The sequence below is a fragment of the Leptodactylus fuscus genome, chromosome 5 (genome assembly GCF_031893055.1).
Source record: "Leptodactylus fuscus isolate aLepFus1 chromosome 5, aLepFus1.hap2, whole genome shotgun sequence".
NCBI lineage: Eukaryota > Metazoa > Chordata > Amphibia > Anura > Leptodactylidae > Leptodactylus > Leptodactylus fuscus.
In genome coordinates this window covers 182,771,726-182,788,711 of record NC_134269.1, presented here as the reverse complement: position 1 = coordinate 182,788,711, position 16,986 = coordinate 182,771,726, and the positions used below count along the sequence as shown (strand labels likewise).

At 40.4% G+C, this 16,986-nt stretch overlaps 1 protein-coding gene across 3 annotated transcripts in view; it reads left to right on the top strand.

Annotated features, from left to right (window-relative positions):
• Positions 1–16,986, top strand: part of SEC24A (SEC24 homolog A, COPII component) — a 90,484-nt gene that overhangs the window by 35,025 nt on the left and 38,473 nt on the right. For all 3 annotated transcript variants that reach the window (XM_075274825.1, XM_075274824.1, XM_075274823.1), the window contains 11 exons: positions 1,739–1,923; positions 2,816–2,918; positions 7,472–7,598; positions 7,679–7,788; positions 8,214–8,326; positions 9,014–9,132; positions 10,604–10,659; positions 12,808–13,014; positions 13,637–13,760; positions 13,865–14,023; positions 16,758–16,931. In XM_075274825.1, the coding sequence (XP_075130926.1) occupies positions 1,739–1,923; positions 2,816–2,918; positions 7,472–7,598; positions 7,679–7,788; positions 8,214–8,326; positions 9,014–9,132; positions 10,604–10,659; positions 12,808–13,014; positions 13,637–13,760; positions 13,865–14,023; positions 16,758–16,931 (1,477 nt within the window). The remainder of the gene's footprint in view (positions 1–1,738; positions 1,924–2,815; positions 2,919–7,471; positions 7,599–7,678; positions 7,789–8,213; positions 8,327–9,013; positions 9,133–10,603; positions 10,660–12,807; positions 13,015–13,636; positions 13,761–13,864; positions 14,024–16,757; positions 16,932–16,986) is intronic.

Below are 16,986 nucleotides of genomic sequence, written 5' to 3'. Positions count from 1 at the left end.
GGTTTTATTATTGCCAGAGATATTTCCAGTTGGAAACACCATTAGCATTCGTTTTAAGCTGCATACAAATATGCAGGTTTGTGGATTGAAAGCCACAGTGTCACAGTGAGTGTGAGCCACCATGTTTGTGCCATATCGTGATTCTGCTCTGTGTTTGCAAATTGCAGTTGCCACAGTGAGAACCAAAGAATTAGTCATAAATGTATGATTTTCATCGACCTGGCTGTGGACAGATAGTCAGTATATGTCTGCAGGCAAGCAGTTGGACGATCATGTGTGACAAAACACTGAGCTTATTTCAAACTCACACAGTGCAGAGCAGAGTTATGCATATGACTCGGAATGGATGCTGAAAGTGAGAGAGGCACAGCTTCACTGCCATTTTGGATGCCATCCCCCATCAATGTAGCTTACAACTTTGCTGTAAGAGTGTGCAGGGATGGGAAGTGGAGAGATGGAGGAGAAAGAGGGAGAGGTGGACTTCTCTGGGTCACTGAAACTGACTGAAAAGCATGACTCGTAAGCAGCCGCTTCAGATCACCACCCACTCCTCCACCTGTAATGTATAAGTTTGGCACAATAGACGAATAGGGAGGCATGGGAAGGGGCTCATTCTGGAGCCTATCAGGTCTTGGAACAGAGAGAGAGGCTGCATTACATTAACAGCAGATGCTACTACAACATGCATTATCTTCCAATGATCTGCAGGTAAATATCTTGTGTGTATGGCCAGCTACATACTTGGGCCTTTTTTTTTCTTGTGGCTCTTCAAGTTCAACTTGATTCTTGAGTTTCTAAAATGGGTTGTCCTGTTTCAGACAAATATTGAGAGACAAATGTTATTGTTTGTATAATGAAAAGCTGGATAATTTTTCAATATACTTTCTGTATCAATTCCTCATTCCTAGATCCCTGTATGCTGTCGTTCATTCAGCTTACTTTCAGCGGATAAATATCAGACTTCTGCCTGGTAATAAGCTGTGCGCCTTTGTGTCCATCACATGACCAAGGACCGATATTTATCCATTGAAAGTAAGCATTGAATGACTGCAAGTGGAGATCTAGGAAACCATGGGACTTGATACAGAAAGTTTATTGGAAAATTGCATAATTTTTCATTATAGAAACAATTGCCTTTGTCTCTCAAAAGTTGTCGGAAACTGGATAATCCATTTAAGTTTAGATAAGAAACTGATGTTAGAGTTCCTGCTGATTGCTTCTGTGGTTCCCCAGTTTAATATATGCCAAGAAGATGTGTTTAAAGGGAGTCAATCATTAGAATGTGACATTTGTTACTAATGGCACGTTTGAATAGCCTTTAAAAGGCCTCTTAGTGCCTCCTGTCCACTTCCCCGCTTCTTCTCCTCTTCAGCTTTGTATAGGCATCTGACACAGCGAGAAGTTGATGATGTTCGTGTGCTCGTAGTGCAGGGGGAACGCCCTCTGTGCTCTCGGAGCATAATTTTTATATCAAAATAAACACTTTTTTTTTTTTTGTTAATAGAAATGTTGGGGACCACAAGAGATTGACAGGTAGGAGTAGACTTTTTAAAGGCTATTCTAACGTGCCATTAGTTAAAAAAAAAAAGTCACTCCTTTTAAATTTAAAAAAAAAAAAAAATGTAAAAAATAATAAATAAATAAATTATAAATATACAGCTGCAGTTTGTCTGCATTGGTGATCTTCTGTTTTATGGAAATATCTATTATAAAGTAGTGTTATCTTTTCTCCTTTCAGCCCAACATTGGAGTAAACAGTTTGGTGTCATCAGTTGGAGGTTTAAGTATTCATCAAGCTCAGCAGCTAGATGAACTTCGAGCTGTCAATCTTCTCCAAGAGAGGAGTATACTACCACCAACTTCCCTCAAGGCTCCTACACCTTGTCTGCAAGAAGATATCCAGAAATTGAATTGTAGCCCAGAGTATGTTGTTGTGTTTTTTTTTTTGTTTGTTTTTTTTCATATTTATGCTTTCATATTTCCTCTGTTAAAGGGATCCTATCATTAAAATCCCTTTTTTCTAACTAACACTTAGGAATAGCCTTAAGAAAGGCTATTCCTACCTTTAGATGTCTTCTCTGCTCCGCCGTTCAGTAGATTTTCCGTTTTCCATCTTTATGCAAATGAGTTCTCTCGCAGCACTGGGGCAGGACCCAGCGCTCAAGCCGGACCCGGCCTCTATGCGTCGTCTTCCGGCCTAGCTTTCAATCTTCCACGCATGCGCAATTGGCTCTGCCAGCGGGCAGAGCCGACTGCACCTGTCAACATCCATTTTTTTGTGGCCGCTTACTACAAGAGCTTGCGTAAGCGGCCACAAAAAAATGGCCGCGCGCAGGTGCAGTCGGCTCTGCCCACTGGTAGAGCCGATTGTGCATGCATAGAAGATTGAAAGCCAGGCTGGAAAACGATGCGGAAGACGTGTTTAAATGATAGGATCCTATTAAGCCATGATTGGGTTCCCTATACTTGTATTTCCCATGAAATAACAATTTTGGAGCACTTTTCCTTAGAATTCCTCGAGGTTGATTTATTAAGGCATCTTAATGCTAGTCTTCATACTGTATTTCCTGCCCCATCAAAGTTTGTGGCTAATCTATGCCAGTTCCTTATGATAAATAAACTCCATTCTTGTCTCTGAATAAATTTATGACTTGGCATTGCAATTGTTAGACTATAAGGGACACAAAGTTAACACTGATTGGATACTCGCAGAGTGTGTAGTAAACTGTCTTGCAGTAATCTGCAAGATGCTTAAGATAATATAATGGTGTTATTTAACCTGCTTATCTTTACTTTGCTTTATTAATTGTTGCAGGCTGTTCCGCTGTACTTTAACCAACATCCCACAAACACAGGCTCTGCTGAATAAAGCCAAACTTCCCCTTGGGCTCCTGTTGCATCCATTTAAAGATCTGTCGGTAAGAGGGAATTAAATACATTAAGGAATTAAGCTCTGATTTATTTTATGCCAAGAAACATGCATTAAATTAAACCTTTCTCTTTATAAAAAGCTTTTTTTGATTTGAAAATTCATTATTAACAACTTTTAATCAGCTGTCATACCCAAACATACAATGTATTATGAATCAGCGCATGATAAATAATAATCGCCACACATAATGTGACACCATGCTACACAGTTTACTATAAAATTCTACTATAGAGTAGAATTTATACATCAATATACATCACACAACATGATACGCTAGCATTTAAAAATAAACATTCCTTCTAATACGCATTACAGAAACTGAATGAGGGAAGGAAAGATGTGAAAAACGAGAGGGGCTAGAATCCGACTGTTGCTTTTTTAAGTCGAGCCCCAGGTAGCATAAACACAGCGGCAAAAAGTGCAGCATTTTACAGTCCCTGAAAAGTAGATGAGATTCTAAGCTAATGTCATCCACACATTGCAGAAAAATGTCCGCAGCAGGTATCCTGCGAATTCAAAAACCATTGCGTTTTTGTAAAGCGCAGTATGTAAATTATACCTATGGAAAAACCGGCGGTTTAGGCATAATTGAAGCCGGAGGTGTGCAGAGGAAAATTCTGTGTACTTTCTTTGTAAAGCGCACTGCAAAAAAAAAAAAAAACAATGCGTTTTTGCTGCAGGTTTTTCAACCCAACTTTTTGGCTGTGGCCTTAGCAAAATTATGCTGATAGATCCTCACATATGCGTTTAACCCCTTCCCGCCGATGGCATTTTTTTATTTTTAGTTTTTTACTCCCCTCCTAAACCCCATAACCCGTACAGCATATGTAAAGCAGATTTTTCTGGAATCATTTTAAAATGCAATGTCTCATTACCTTTAGCCAAAAAATCCACCTCACAGTTCTCCTGAACATGGCAATGAATTTAATCTGCTATAGGAGTAAATGGTGGAGTTATTTGGCTTTTGGAGGGCAGATTTTACTGGAATAGTTTTCAGGTGCTGATAAGGTCAGAGTCGCGTTTATGACTAATTAACCAATAATCCTGGGTAACTGTCATCGTCCCAATTTATTAGACTGAGTGCCAGGCGCTAAAGAACTCGCACCACTCTGTGGTGGTATTCATTCTTCTCTCAACTTAAGAATGTATGCTGACGCACTTTTTATTAAGAACACAGGGTTAAATAGTAGCAGAGAAAGGAAATGATATAACAACAACGTAAGTTTTCATATTCATTCCTGATTAGTATGGTACATCTCAATCAAACAGAAAAGTTTAAGCAGTGCCATAGCCTGCTGCTCCCGGTCCTGCATGGTAACCTTGGGAGCAAGCCAAGCATTTGTTTCTCTTGCACCCATCTTGGATACAGGTGCCATCTTATCATATAACATTATACCAGTTTCAAGCATAAGCAACTATATCTAGCATTCAACTTTTAAGGGTAACAATGTTTTTTCATACATTACATAATTATAAACTTCACAGTGCCATGTCTCATTTGCAGAGCCCTTAGACTACCAATACAGTAGAAACCCCCAAAAAGTGACCACATTTTGGAACATACACCCCTCATTATGGTCTTTTCATTTTGAGCTCAAGACTGCTTCCTAAAAATTAATGTGCAAATTGAAAATTTAAATTTTTAAATAAATATGCTAATATGTTGTGCTCACTTTGTGTCAACAGCGACGCACACTTCTAAAAAAAAAAAAGTTAGTCATGTGGGCATAAACTGTTGTTTGGGCACACAACAGGGCCCAAAAGTGAAGGAGCTGCGCTTTTTAGCCTTTGGAGTAAAGATTTAGAGAGACTGGGTTTTGGATGTCGTATTGTTTTTGCAGAGCCATGGAGATTCCAATAAAGTGCAATTGTCCAGAAAGTGACCCCATTTTGTAAGTGCCAGTTTAGTGGGACATAATACTGTGTGCAGGTGCCACTATTGGGATTAATACTGTGTGCAGGGGGCACTATTGGGGTTAATACTGTGTGTGCAGGGGACAATATTGGGGTTAATACTGTGTGTGCAGCGGACACTATTGGGGATAATACTGTGTGTGCAGAGGACACTATTAGGGTTAATACTGTGTGTGCAGGGGACACTATTGGGGTTAATACTGTGTGTGCAGGGGACACTATTGGGGTTAATACTGTGTGCGCAGGGGACACTATTGGGGATAATACTGTGTGTGCAGGGGACACTGTTGGGGATAATACTGTGTGTGCAGGGGACACTATGGGGGATAATACTGTGTGTGCAGGGGACACTATGGGGGATAATACTGTGTGTGCAGGGGACACTATGGGGGATAATACTGTGTGTGCAGGGGACACTATTGGGGATAATACTGTGTGCAGGGGACACTATTGGGGATAATACTGTGTGCAGGGGACACTATGGGGGATAATACTGTGTGTGCAGGGGACACTATTGGGGATAATACTGTGTGTGCAGGGGACACTATGGGGGATAATACTATGTGCAGGGGCCTCTAAGGGACATAATACTGTGTGCAGGGGCCACTAATGGACATAATACTGATCGCAGGGCTTACTAAGGCAGATAATGGAGTGCGGAGGAAAGGGTCGGTCGAGGTCTTGGGGGGGGGGGGGGCATGTCAAAAGTTCGCCACGGGGCCCCGCCATCCCTAGTTACGCCACTGTTCCCAGTACATTGTTCAGAACAATAAATTATACAATTTTGAAGAACAATTTGTCCCACAAACATTAAGCCCTCATATGGCTCTGTGAACAGAAAAATAAAAATGTTATGGGGTTTGGAAGGCAGGGAGTCAAAAATGAATATCAAAAATTTAAAAATGCTTCCAGCGGGAATGGGTTAAAAATAGAGATGAGTGAGTAGTATTCGATCGAGTAGGTATTCGATCAAATACTACGGTATTCGAAATACTTGTACTCGGTCGAATACCAGGTGGTAAACGCAATAAAAATTCGATTCCCCTTCCACCTTCATTGGTGCTTTATTTTCACACCAATAACTATGCAGGGGAGGTGGGACAGGATCTAGGAAAACGAAGGCATTGAAAAAAAAACGTATGCATTCATTGGCTGGCTAAATCAGGTGACCTCCACTCTATAAGAATAGTGGGTGTCAGTTTCCGTTCAGATGCGACTGAAGTAGAGAATTGTTTAGGCAGTAATCTTATACCAACAGCTCTTTTAAGAGCTAAATTTAGATCTACCACTGCTTGAAGATTGTATATACACCATCTGTATATACAATTTTTTTGCAACTAATTTTCCCAAAAGCCCTTGTCAGGGCTCCAATTCCGTACAACCTTTTCCCCCAATCTACCTTTCTCATCTCCTGTCCTATGCCTGTCCACCCCTGACGACACCATGCAAAATAAAAATTACCGTAACGGAGAGGAAAAAGTCAATTCTACATCTTCATTTTCACAATCTTTGGAGAGTGCAGTAGCCAGCTATCAGCGCCAATCATATTCACAGGTCACAGAACTAGTTATGTCATCCATTGCCCATCTTGTGCTTCCTTCTACCACTTCATGGACTTGACTGTCATTGCTGAATGAAAAAATCCTTGTTTTTATTTCTGTTTCACTACATGGAATGAGTCCCTTTTGATTGGTTCTGCTTCCTGTAACCGATGTTTTAACAAACTCTCCTCCTCTTCGTAGTAAGGACATGAAAGTTCTGAAGCTCTGTCTTACTTCCTGACTCTGCGTTGGGCAGATTCTTCACATGACTGACAGAGTTGCTGTCCTGTTATCTACTCTGCATTCATTGTCTATCCCTGTTCATTCTCAGGTTGAGCCCCAACAAAGCTTTCTCCTCTGTCCTCTCCTGCTTCTAGGGTTCACATTGCCGTTGGTGTCTGTTAAAAAACGGACACCTATCATAATGGACACAAACGGACAATAACTGATGGCTATCAGTTACTGTCCGTTGCCAATAGACCTCAATGGTAAAAAGAAAAAACAAAAAAAAATAAAAATGGACACTTACTGTCCGTTTTTTTGAACGGACAGAAAAGTCCTGCATGTAGGATTTGGACATGGTTGTAAAGGGACACTAAAGGACACAAACGGACACTAAAGGACACAAGATAAAATCCCATTGAAATGAATGGAAATTGCAAATGGCCCAGCTAGTGTCTGTTGCTACAATCTTGTACGAACAATAACCATGGAAACTGCTTTCTAGAATTTTTTTTTCTTCGTATTTGGAATTCTCTGACACACTATTACCAAATAACAAAATCTTAAAAGAATTAAAAATATAGTGGTAAAATTCTTTGGTTCACTTGACATGGAATGACCCAGGTGTTGTGATCACAACTTGGTCAAGTAGTGCACTTGCCAGTCAGCAGCAAATGGCCTAAGCATTATTAAATTGATGAAAAAATTAGATTCTATTCCAGAACTGAACAAATGTAAATATGGTATTACTCACCAGCTTACTGGTGGTTAAAATTCATAGTAAATCTCCCCTCATTCACTTTTAACCTTGTTCTGTTGTACTACATGTAATATAAGTGTTTGTTTTATTTTGCTTTACCAGCAACTACCTGTTGTAACATCCAGTACTATTGTCAGATGTCGCACTTGTCGGACATACATCAATCCCTTTGTCAGTTTTCTGGACCAAAGAAGATGGAAATGCAACTTGTGCTACAGAGTAAATGATGGTAAAAGTAGATTTATACTTCTTTGTAATGTAGTTTTTGATAAATCTAGATAATGGAATTTATTTATTTTTTATTCATAGTCCCAGAAGAATTCATGTACAACCCTGTAACAAGAGTCTATGGTGAACCCCACAAAAGACCAGAAGTCCAGAATGCTACTATAGAATTTATGGCACCTTCTGAATATATGGTAATGTAAAGTTACATGAGTTCTCCTATAGTATTAGCACAGCTTATATCGTATCATATAGTTTTGCTTCTTACCTCTGTTTTTGCTTTGTGAACTAAATTTTGAATCTAACATATTCAAAATACCATTAAAAAGTATTTAATTTAATTTTCTGTTAAATATTAATCCAGCTTCAATGTAGCTTTTTGGAAAGGTGCACTAATATTTGTAAATCCAGGAAATCAGCGTACTAGTGACCACCAATACATGTTCTGTATTTGTATGATGAGAAGTGCATGAATACAGTTTTTTTTTTTTTTTAAATTTATATATTTTTTTTAAATCCTACTGTTAAATACATGATGTCAATTTCTGTTTTACAACTGAATGCAATTGGCAAAATCTAATTTACTCCCCCCCCCCCCCATCCCCTCCTTTTTTTCCAGCTGCGACCTCCTCAGCCTCCTGTGTATTTGTTTATGTTTGATGTGTCCCATAATGCCGTAGAAACAGGTTATCTGAACACGGTTTGCCAGACCTTACTTGACAATCTTGAATGGTAAGTAGGAAAGAGAAATATCTAAAGGTAATCTAAAGATATATAGGTATAAACTGTACAAACTATGAACTGGTCATTTAACCCTTTCCTGACATCCGCTATGTAGCTAATCTCCCGTATATAGTTATATTGCACTGCAGTCTATGGTTCTTGCAATTAAAGTATTGCAGGGGATTAAAAATTTTGATCAACTACAGGTACATTTGACCTTTCAAAAAAGACGCTATATGCCTCCCCCGTACATGGAAATGTAAAAAGGTTACTTGTATATATAGTGACTCCAAAATTTGTTTTTGCTTGCATAGACAGTGGCATGATGTGGATTGTGCCCTCAATTTATTATCATTATTGCCAGTTTCCTGGCCAGAAATCGGCATAGAACGCAGGGAAAAAAAATTAAAAATTCTTTTGAAAACAATGGACCAGATTTATTAACACCTTTGTGTTACAGTTGAGTATTTTCTCTGCACAATCCTTTTGTTACTACTATCACAGACATCAGGTATGGCCTAGGGACACTAGGGAATCTCTGTAATAGCAGTATTTTATTAATGTTTGGCCATGTAGCACTCCAATCTTTGCCTTTTTAGTTTTTGTCTGAAAGGACTCCTTAAGCTTTTGAAGGCAGAAATTGTTGTGGAACAGTCCACCACTGGGCCTTACAGATCCTATTTTTTTTACATGCAGGCTTCCTGGCAACACAAGGACGAAAATAGGTTTTATCACGTTTGACAGGACAATTCATTTCTACAGTTTACAAGAAGGATTGTCACAACCTCAAATGTTAGTGGTGTCAGATATAGATGGTAAGTATTTTAATATTAATTAAATATCAAACATAATGTGTGTTAATGTGTATTTTTTATAATTTAGATTTTATTAAGATTTTTGCAATAAGGGGTGAAACAAACACACTATAACTCAGAACTGGCAAAAATTGTGAATATAAAACTCAACCTTTATTAGAAATATTAAAAACTTTGACATATATATAGTGATGAGATGTCCACTCCCATATTGATGAGACCCCAGTTTATAGTGTTGAAGATGTATTACATCTTGCTGAGGAAATAAGGAGTTAACTAGAAAACACCATTCCAGATACAATTCACCGAATGGGGAAAGATGAGAAAACACTCTGATAAAAATATTGTGTATCAGCGTGATTTGAATGTCAGTGCTTAGGCAGAGTAAGAGGAATAATTCCCTCACACCTGATTCTTTCGTAATGAAATCAGAGTTAGTAGCCCTAAAGATGGAGTATAGGACCACTCCCTAACATAGGAGCCTGAGTATTAATACATGTTTAAAGTGAACAAAGTCACAGTAAATGACTCCCAGTTCTAATTGAGTTGACTCTCAGTGAGTGCTGCTGCCCACCTATTCTCAGTCTAAACACTAGATAGTAGGTAACAGAGACGGTTTTTCACTGTGATATATTTCCTAAAGCACCTATTGTTCATTCATTCACTCATAAAGCTAATACACAGCTCTGGGTTAAATAAGGAAACCTTGATTTCGTATCCCTATTTCAAAATAGCATTCGGCATAGTACCCGATATAACTCTGGCTAGATTAATTAAAGCCTAGTTTAGTCCATGCCCATTACTCACTAAAGCAGCTACAGCGTGGCGTTAGTAGACCAATTGACTACAGATAACAGGGAGCCCCCAGGTCACAGAGCACCACGCTATGCCTAACATCAGTCTCTCTACGCGTTTCCCCCAGTGAGATTCCCTACACTGGGTTCATCAGGAGAGTTTTAAATATTAAGTGAGATGCACCAAGACCCCGATAATCTAAATCGTTGTGGTTAAAACCGCATTTCTCGGCGCCCTGATGGTGGACGCCGATACTTATGTTGAAGCCCAAGCCCACCTTTAAGTGAAATATACAAATAAACTCTTTGGAGCAATGAGGGTGTTAACACTTTAATTCTTTTGAGAAATGGCAATACACTGGGTGCTCCAAGGAGCTAATTTACATACTGAGAAAAACGGTAATATCTCAACAATGGAGACTCCGATTCACAAGGGGAAAGCATCATTTCATTCAAGTGACCCTGTCTGAGGTGCTGGCTGTTATGCTGGATTCTGCTGACAGACTTCCTTTAACATAGTATAATGCTTTTTGAATGAATAAGTGTAATAAAACAATAATTGTGATATACCTGCTGCAACTGTTATCTCTATGTACAATTTCTGCTTGATAAACTGTATAACTATTAAAAAAAAGTATGAACGTAACACTCAACTTGAATATTTTGTCCATTTGCAGATGTGTTTATTCCAATGCCTGAGAACCTGTTGGTTAATTTAAATGAATGCAAAGAGGTATGGAACTTCACACAAATTTTAAGATTGATACATACCGTATTTTTCGGACTATAAGACGCACCCAGGTTTTAGAGGAGAAAAATAGGGAATAAAATATTTAATGTATGGGAGTTGTAGTTTTGGAACAGCTGCAAGGCCACATTGACAGGTGACCCTGCAGCTGTACGGGGATGTATAGGGCGTTTTTTTTGTGGGGCCAGGTGTACTTTTTAGTTATACCATTTTGGGAAATGTTTATTGCTTAGATCACCTTTTATTTAATTCAGAGGCAAAACAGAGAGAAAAACCCGGCGGTTTAGCACTTTTGATTTTGACGTTCACTGTACATAAAACTATTAGTAGACCGGGCATTTTCAGACACAGGGATACCTAATGTGTATGTTTCACAGTAATGTTATACTTTTATATGTATTCTAGAGAAAGGAGGTGAACTTTTATTTATTTTATTTTTTTATTATATTTTTTTTTTAAGTGTTTTTTTTTTTATTTTTTTACTATTTTATTATCCCCCGCCTAGGGGGCTTGAACCTGCAATCATTTGATTGCAAGTCCCATAGACGGCAATACAAGTGTATTGCCGTCTATGGGAGATTCTATACATTACTATCGCGGAGTGTCATAGACCAGCCGCGATAGTAATATATATCTATGACAAGCCTCGGAGCCTTCATTAGGCTCCCAGCTGTCATCGGAACAGGTCGGCTCCTGCGGCCTCGGCGTGCAGGAGCCGGCCTGCATCACTAAAGGTATGGGGCCGGTGGGGACCGGCCCCAGGGCTAACTAACTGCCGGGACCTGCGGAGGAGGAGCGGATTTACAGCATGGCCGCGCTACTGCCACCGCTGGTTTTCTTCAGCGGCAGGAGCGTGGCAATCTGCAGGCCTTGGCAGCTAAGACAGTCCCCGGCATCTGCTGTAATAGACCGGCGGATGCCGGGGAGTGTCTTAGCTGCCGGGGCCTGCAGATTGTCACGCTCCTGCGCTGAAGAAAACCAGCGGTGGTAGTAGCGCGGCCATGCTGTAAATCCGCTCCTCCCCCCACATTCAGACTATAAGACGCACCCTCATTTTCCTCCGAAATTTGGGGGGAAAAAAGTGCGTCTTATAGTCCGAAAAATACGGTACATTAAAAATTTCTCTGAGATTATTAGAAAAAGATTTGCTTCCATTTGTTTCAGGACTGTTTAGGCTATTGTTTCAACTGTACCAATAAAATATCTAAATGTGAACAAAAAAAGCTGGAATTAGTGAAATTGTTGAATATTTTTCTTCAAATAACAATATTTGATGGAAAATCAGAAAATATTCTAAACTTATTTGGAAGTCTATGTATGTAATAAAAAAAACAAACAATGTTAATCGAAGCTTTTTCACACGGAAAAACTGTTTATTGAAATCTATACATGATTTCAAATTCACTATTTTAGTATTCACCCATAGAAACAAATAGTTACATGTTTGTCAGTTAAAAGGATGTTCTCATCTCAGATATATATGGCTGGAATGAGAATAAGCAGCTCATTCTACAAACCACCATGACTGTTCTACATTGTTTCACATACCGTGTGTTGCTCTCTTCTACGCTGTTCTTCTATGAAAGTTACAGAAACAATTGTGTATGGCTGTAACTCCTGACCATCTCTGGGAGTAGATGACCAGGCTATTCCCAGCTTACCTGTCAAAGGCTGAGGTGGGAATAAACTTTAGTGTTGGACATTTCCAAAACCGTTCTTCTAATTTAAAAATTACGTCAAAGGAGCTTTGCTGGACTCTGATATGATTTTTGCAGATTCCTGGCACCTCCACCAACCAGCTCTTTGAAGTTGGGGACTTTGTGGTCATATAACCAGTAAAGAGGCCCCAGCAGTTACCATTTACAGCGCTATACATTGTGTAGCTGTTATGTTTGGCATTGCAGTTTGGTCCTATTTATTTGAATGCGGCTGACCTGCAAACAGGCCACGTAACCAATGAACATGACATCACTGGTGTTTTGAAGGAATGGGCTTTTTGGAAGGAAATACTTCTGCCTCAGACAAGTGTTCGGTGGTGTTTTTGACTCTTAATGGTTGATCTGACTGGTGTCCTCTTCTGAGGATAGCCCTGGAAAATCCCTTTAATGTTTGTTATAATGTTTCTATACCTAGTTGGTCCAGGACTTATTAAAGAACCTTCCACAAATGTTTGCAAAGTCATCAGAGACACAAAGTGCTCTTGGGCCAGCACTACAGGCTGCATACAAACTGATATCGCCCACTGGAGGACGAATATCTGTTTTCCAAACACAGCTGCCAACAATAGGTGCAGGAGCCTTGAAAACCAGAGAGGAACCCAACTCAAAGTCCTCTGCAAAGGTGAGGTCTTAAGTGAAATCTATAATGCGAAAAATACAGTGCATTCTGTAGGCAGCATATTATTGAGCAGGGGACGGTGGGGAGATTGAGATATAGTTTTGTTGGAATAGATCTAGTATATCTATATTCTTTTTATGCTAAAAAAAATCAAGGGAGTGGTCCTATCTGTTATTGAGAGCCTTGCTTGTATGTGCATACACAGATTTGCCACACTTTTGTGCATGTCACAGCACAGTTTAGTCAAACCTACAGTAGTAAATCTGCGTATTGTGTCTGCCTTCTGGATGTGGGGATGGTCTGTTTAAACGGAAGAGGCATAGTGATGTTTTTGGTCACATGCCTCCTCCAGCCACTTTATTCATGGGAGCTGTATCTGAAGGAGACAAGAGGCTGGCCAAAGCTGTTCAGTAACTTCTGTAGCAAACCGGGAGAGGGGAAGGGGCACCACTGCAAAAGTAATATTTAGTAAGTGGCATAAATAGACATTTTTACAAATGAACTGTAGCCACAGCTTCTTAATTGTAGCATAATAGCCAATATTTCTGAATACTTATGCCACTTTAGCCTTGCATACACTGAAAATACTTTTCATGTGATTAATACAGTATATGTATTTTTACAGGATATTCACAATTTGACACCAGCAACTGACTTTTACAAGAAACTTGCTTTGGATTGTTCAGGACAACAAGTAGCGGTTGATCTGTTTCTCCTAAGTGGCAGATACTCTGATTTGGCTTCTTTAGGTATAGTAGCACTCTCAGATTTCTTGATCTTATTCAGCATCAAAGGCACCTGAAATCCCTTTGTTTTGTGTCAAGATTGCTTCTTAGATTTAATTTTTTTTCAGGTTGTGTTTCCAGATATTCAGCGGGTAGTATTTACTATTATCGTGCTTACCATCATCAGCACAATCCAGTACAAGTAGAGAAGCTGCAGAAAGAACTAAAGCGATATGTTACCCGGAAGATTGGGTTTGAGGCTGTCATGAGAATAAGATGCACCAAAGGTCTGTATGAAGTCAGAGTGATCTTAACTGCCTTATTGCCTATGATGGCTATCTATGTTTTTGATAAGTATTTATTTTTTATTAATGTCAAAATCCAGTTGCAATCCAGTGACGTTATAAATGTTCGAAAGTATAAAAAAAAAATCAGATGTAAATTAACCTAAGTAGTTTGATAGAAATCCCGTTTTTCTTCTGTATGCAAATGAGTTCTCACGCAGCACTGGAGGCGGTCCCCATCGCTAAAGCAGCACCTGGGGGCGTCCCCAATGCTGCAAAGAGAACTCTCCAGCGACACCTCTATCTTCTTCTGGAACGCCTCTCTCCGCTTCTTCTTCTGGTGCTGGGCTTCAAACATCTAAGCATGCGCAGTCGGTTCTACCGTCGGGCCTCGGGCAGAGTCAACTGCGCGTGCCCGCGTCAGTTTTCCTGTGGCCGCTTACACCATTTTACCATTTTCTTGTGGCTTCTTGCACAGTAAGCTGGGGTAAGCGGCCACAAGAAAATGTTCGCGGGCTTGCACAGTCGGCTCTGCTGTCGGGCCTTGGGCAGAGCCGACTGTGCATGCCCGCGAACATTTTCTTGTGGCCGCTTACCCCAGCTTACTGTGCAAGAAGCCACAAGAAGAGCCAACAGCATATGCCTAGAAGTTTAAAGCCAGTGCCGGAAGAAAATGCAGGGAGAAGCCATTCCAGGCGAAGATAGAGGCAGCACTGGAGATTTCTCTTGCAGCATTGGGGACACCCCCAGTGCTGTTTGAGCGCTGGGGACCGTCCCCAATGCTGTTAGAAAACTCATTTACATACAGAAGAAAACCAGGATTTCTACTGAACGTTGGTGTGGAGAGGATATCTAAAGGTAGGGTAAGAATAGCCTTTCTTAAGGCTTTTCCTACGTGTTAGGGAGAAAAAAATTGCAATATAATGATTGAATCCCTTCAAAACCAGTTACACTGTCCATTTGCTAATCACACCACCTGGTCATTATTATTATTATTTTTTATTGATTTATATAGCACCATTAATTCCATGCTGTACATTTGAGGGTTTGCATGCTGTACACAAAATACACAAAACAAATATATTACTAACAATGATCGACTGGCACAGTAGGATAGAGGGCTCTGCCCACAAGTGCTTGCAATTTATGAGGGAAGAGGGATAGAGACAGAAGGTGAGAGGAGAGACTCTTCAGATGGTGGTGTGGTGGCATTAATGTTATTGGAGGTTGTAGGCCTTCCTAAATAGGTGAGTCTTCAGGGCCTTCTTGAAGCTTGTGATTGTGGGGGTCAGTCTTATGTGTATTGGTAAGGAGTTCTAGAGTATGGGGGATGCATGGGAGAAATCTTGGAGAAGGTTGTGTGAAGAAAGCGGAGTAGGAGGTATTTGGTGGATCAGAGATTACGTGTGGGCAGGTAGCAAGAGATTAGGTCAGAGATATATGGAGATATATTAAAGTCAATACAGCACAAACCGAAACATAAAGGTGCTATCATACTGCGCTCCCAGCCACATATTTTTATCGCTATTTGCCTGGGTTCTTTTCCATTAGAAGTAATGTAAGTACGGGGGCAACATGGTGGCTCAGTGGTTAGCACTGCAGCCTTGCGGTGCTGGAGTCCTGTGTTCGAATCCGAAAAGACCCCCGAGTATAACAGTGCTTGTGGGTCTCACGGCGTCACTTTACGATCCCAGCCCCTGCCAGGATTGGTAAGTAAGTAGGGCCCGTTACCATCTGGAGTAACTCCAGCCGGTAACGGCCCATTTAAAAAAAAACAAAACGCAGCGGTGTCCCGGGCCCTGTTGCAGCTGCTACAGCTGCTACGCCGGTAGTTACGCCACTGCCTCCATATGTCTCACATATTTGTAACCCTTATATGAGGCAGACAGGGGTTAATGTGAGGGACATGATGGAGGTTAATTGCTATTAATGTGAGGCACATGGAGTTACTAAAACTAAATTAATAACTCCAAATGCCTGACATTAATAGGCATGTACCTGGTATTTTCTTTTTTTACTTTCATTTTGCTCGGAGCTTCTCTTTCACTCTCCTCTTCTCTGTCTCATGTGTGCAGGATACACGGCAGGAGCTCTCGCTGCCGACAGGGTCCCGGAGCTGTGTAGTAATAAGCTCCGCCCCCTGAGCTCACCTCTCTCCTCTCATTGGTGGGCAGAGAGCAGCCAGAGAAAGGGGAGCGTCCTGAGGGAACTGAAGGGATGCTCCGCTGCTGCAGCTCCTGTGTGCTGTGCCAGGGAGATATGGCATGTGTGCTGTGGGTTGCCGATTCCTGCTCTAGTAGATGCACCGTTTCCATGAAAAGTTCAGTGGTGATGAAGTGCAATGCACCCAAGGCTCTAAATTCAGATTTGAATCCTTTGCACTCATGGCACTTGAACATAATTTGCATGTGTTTGAAAACTTCTTATTCAAGGAAATGATGCGTATACCTAAAGGCATGCAGGTGCGTAGTATAATATTCCCTGGAATGCTCCTTAGCTTACCTGATATCAAGTTTCCTTTTAAAGATTGGCTTGTTCAGTGTTGTAATTGTCTCATAGACATATGCTACTCTTGTAGGTTTGGTTATTCGTATTCTCTACTTTTTGAACTCCCCTAAGTATAAGATTGAAAACAGAGCTCTTCAAGTTATTTAATGTGTATCCAGCTTGACTCATATTATACTAGTTTGTGAAGAAAGATTCATCACTTGAAATCTTTTTGTGCACCCTTCTTTAGGCCTTTCTATCCATACATTTCATGGAAACTTTTTTGTTCGGTCTACGGATCTCTTGTCACTTCCCAATGTAAATCCCGATGCAGGGTATGCAGTACAGATGTCTGTGGAAGAAAACTTGACCGATACACCTGTGGTCTCCTTTCAGTCTGCTCTTTTATATACCTCTAGCAAAGGTAAGTGCTTTGCATGTACAGAATATAACTGGAGGCCCGGGAAGGTGATCGAACA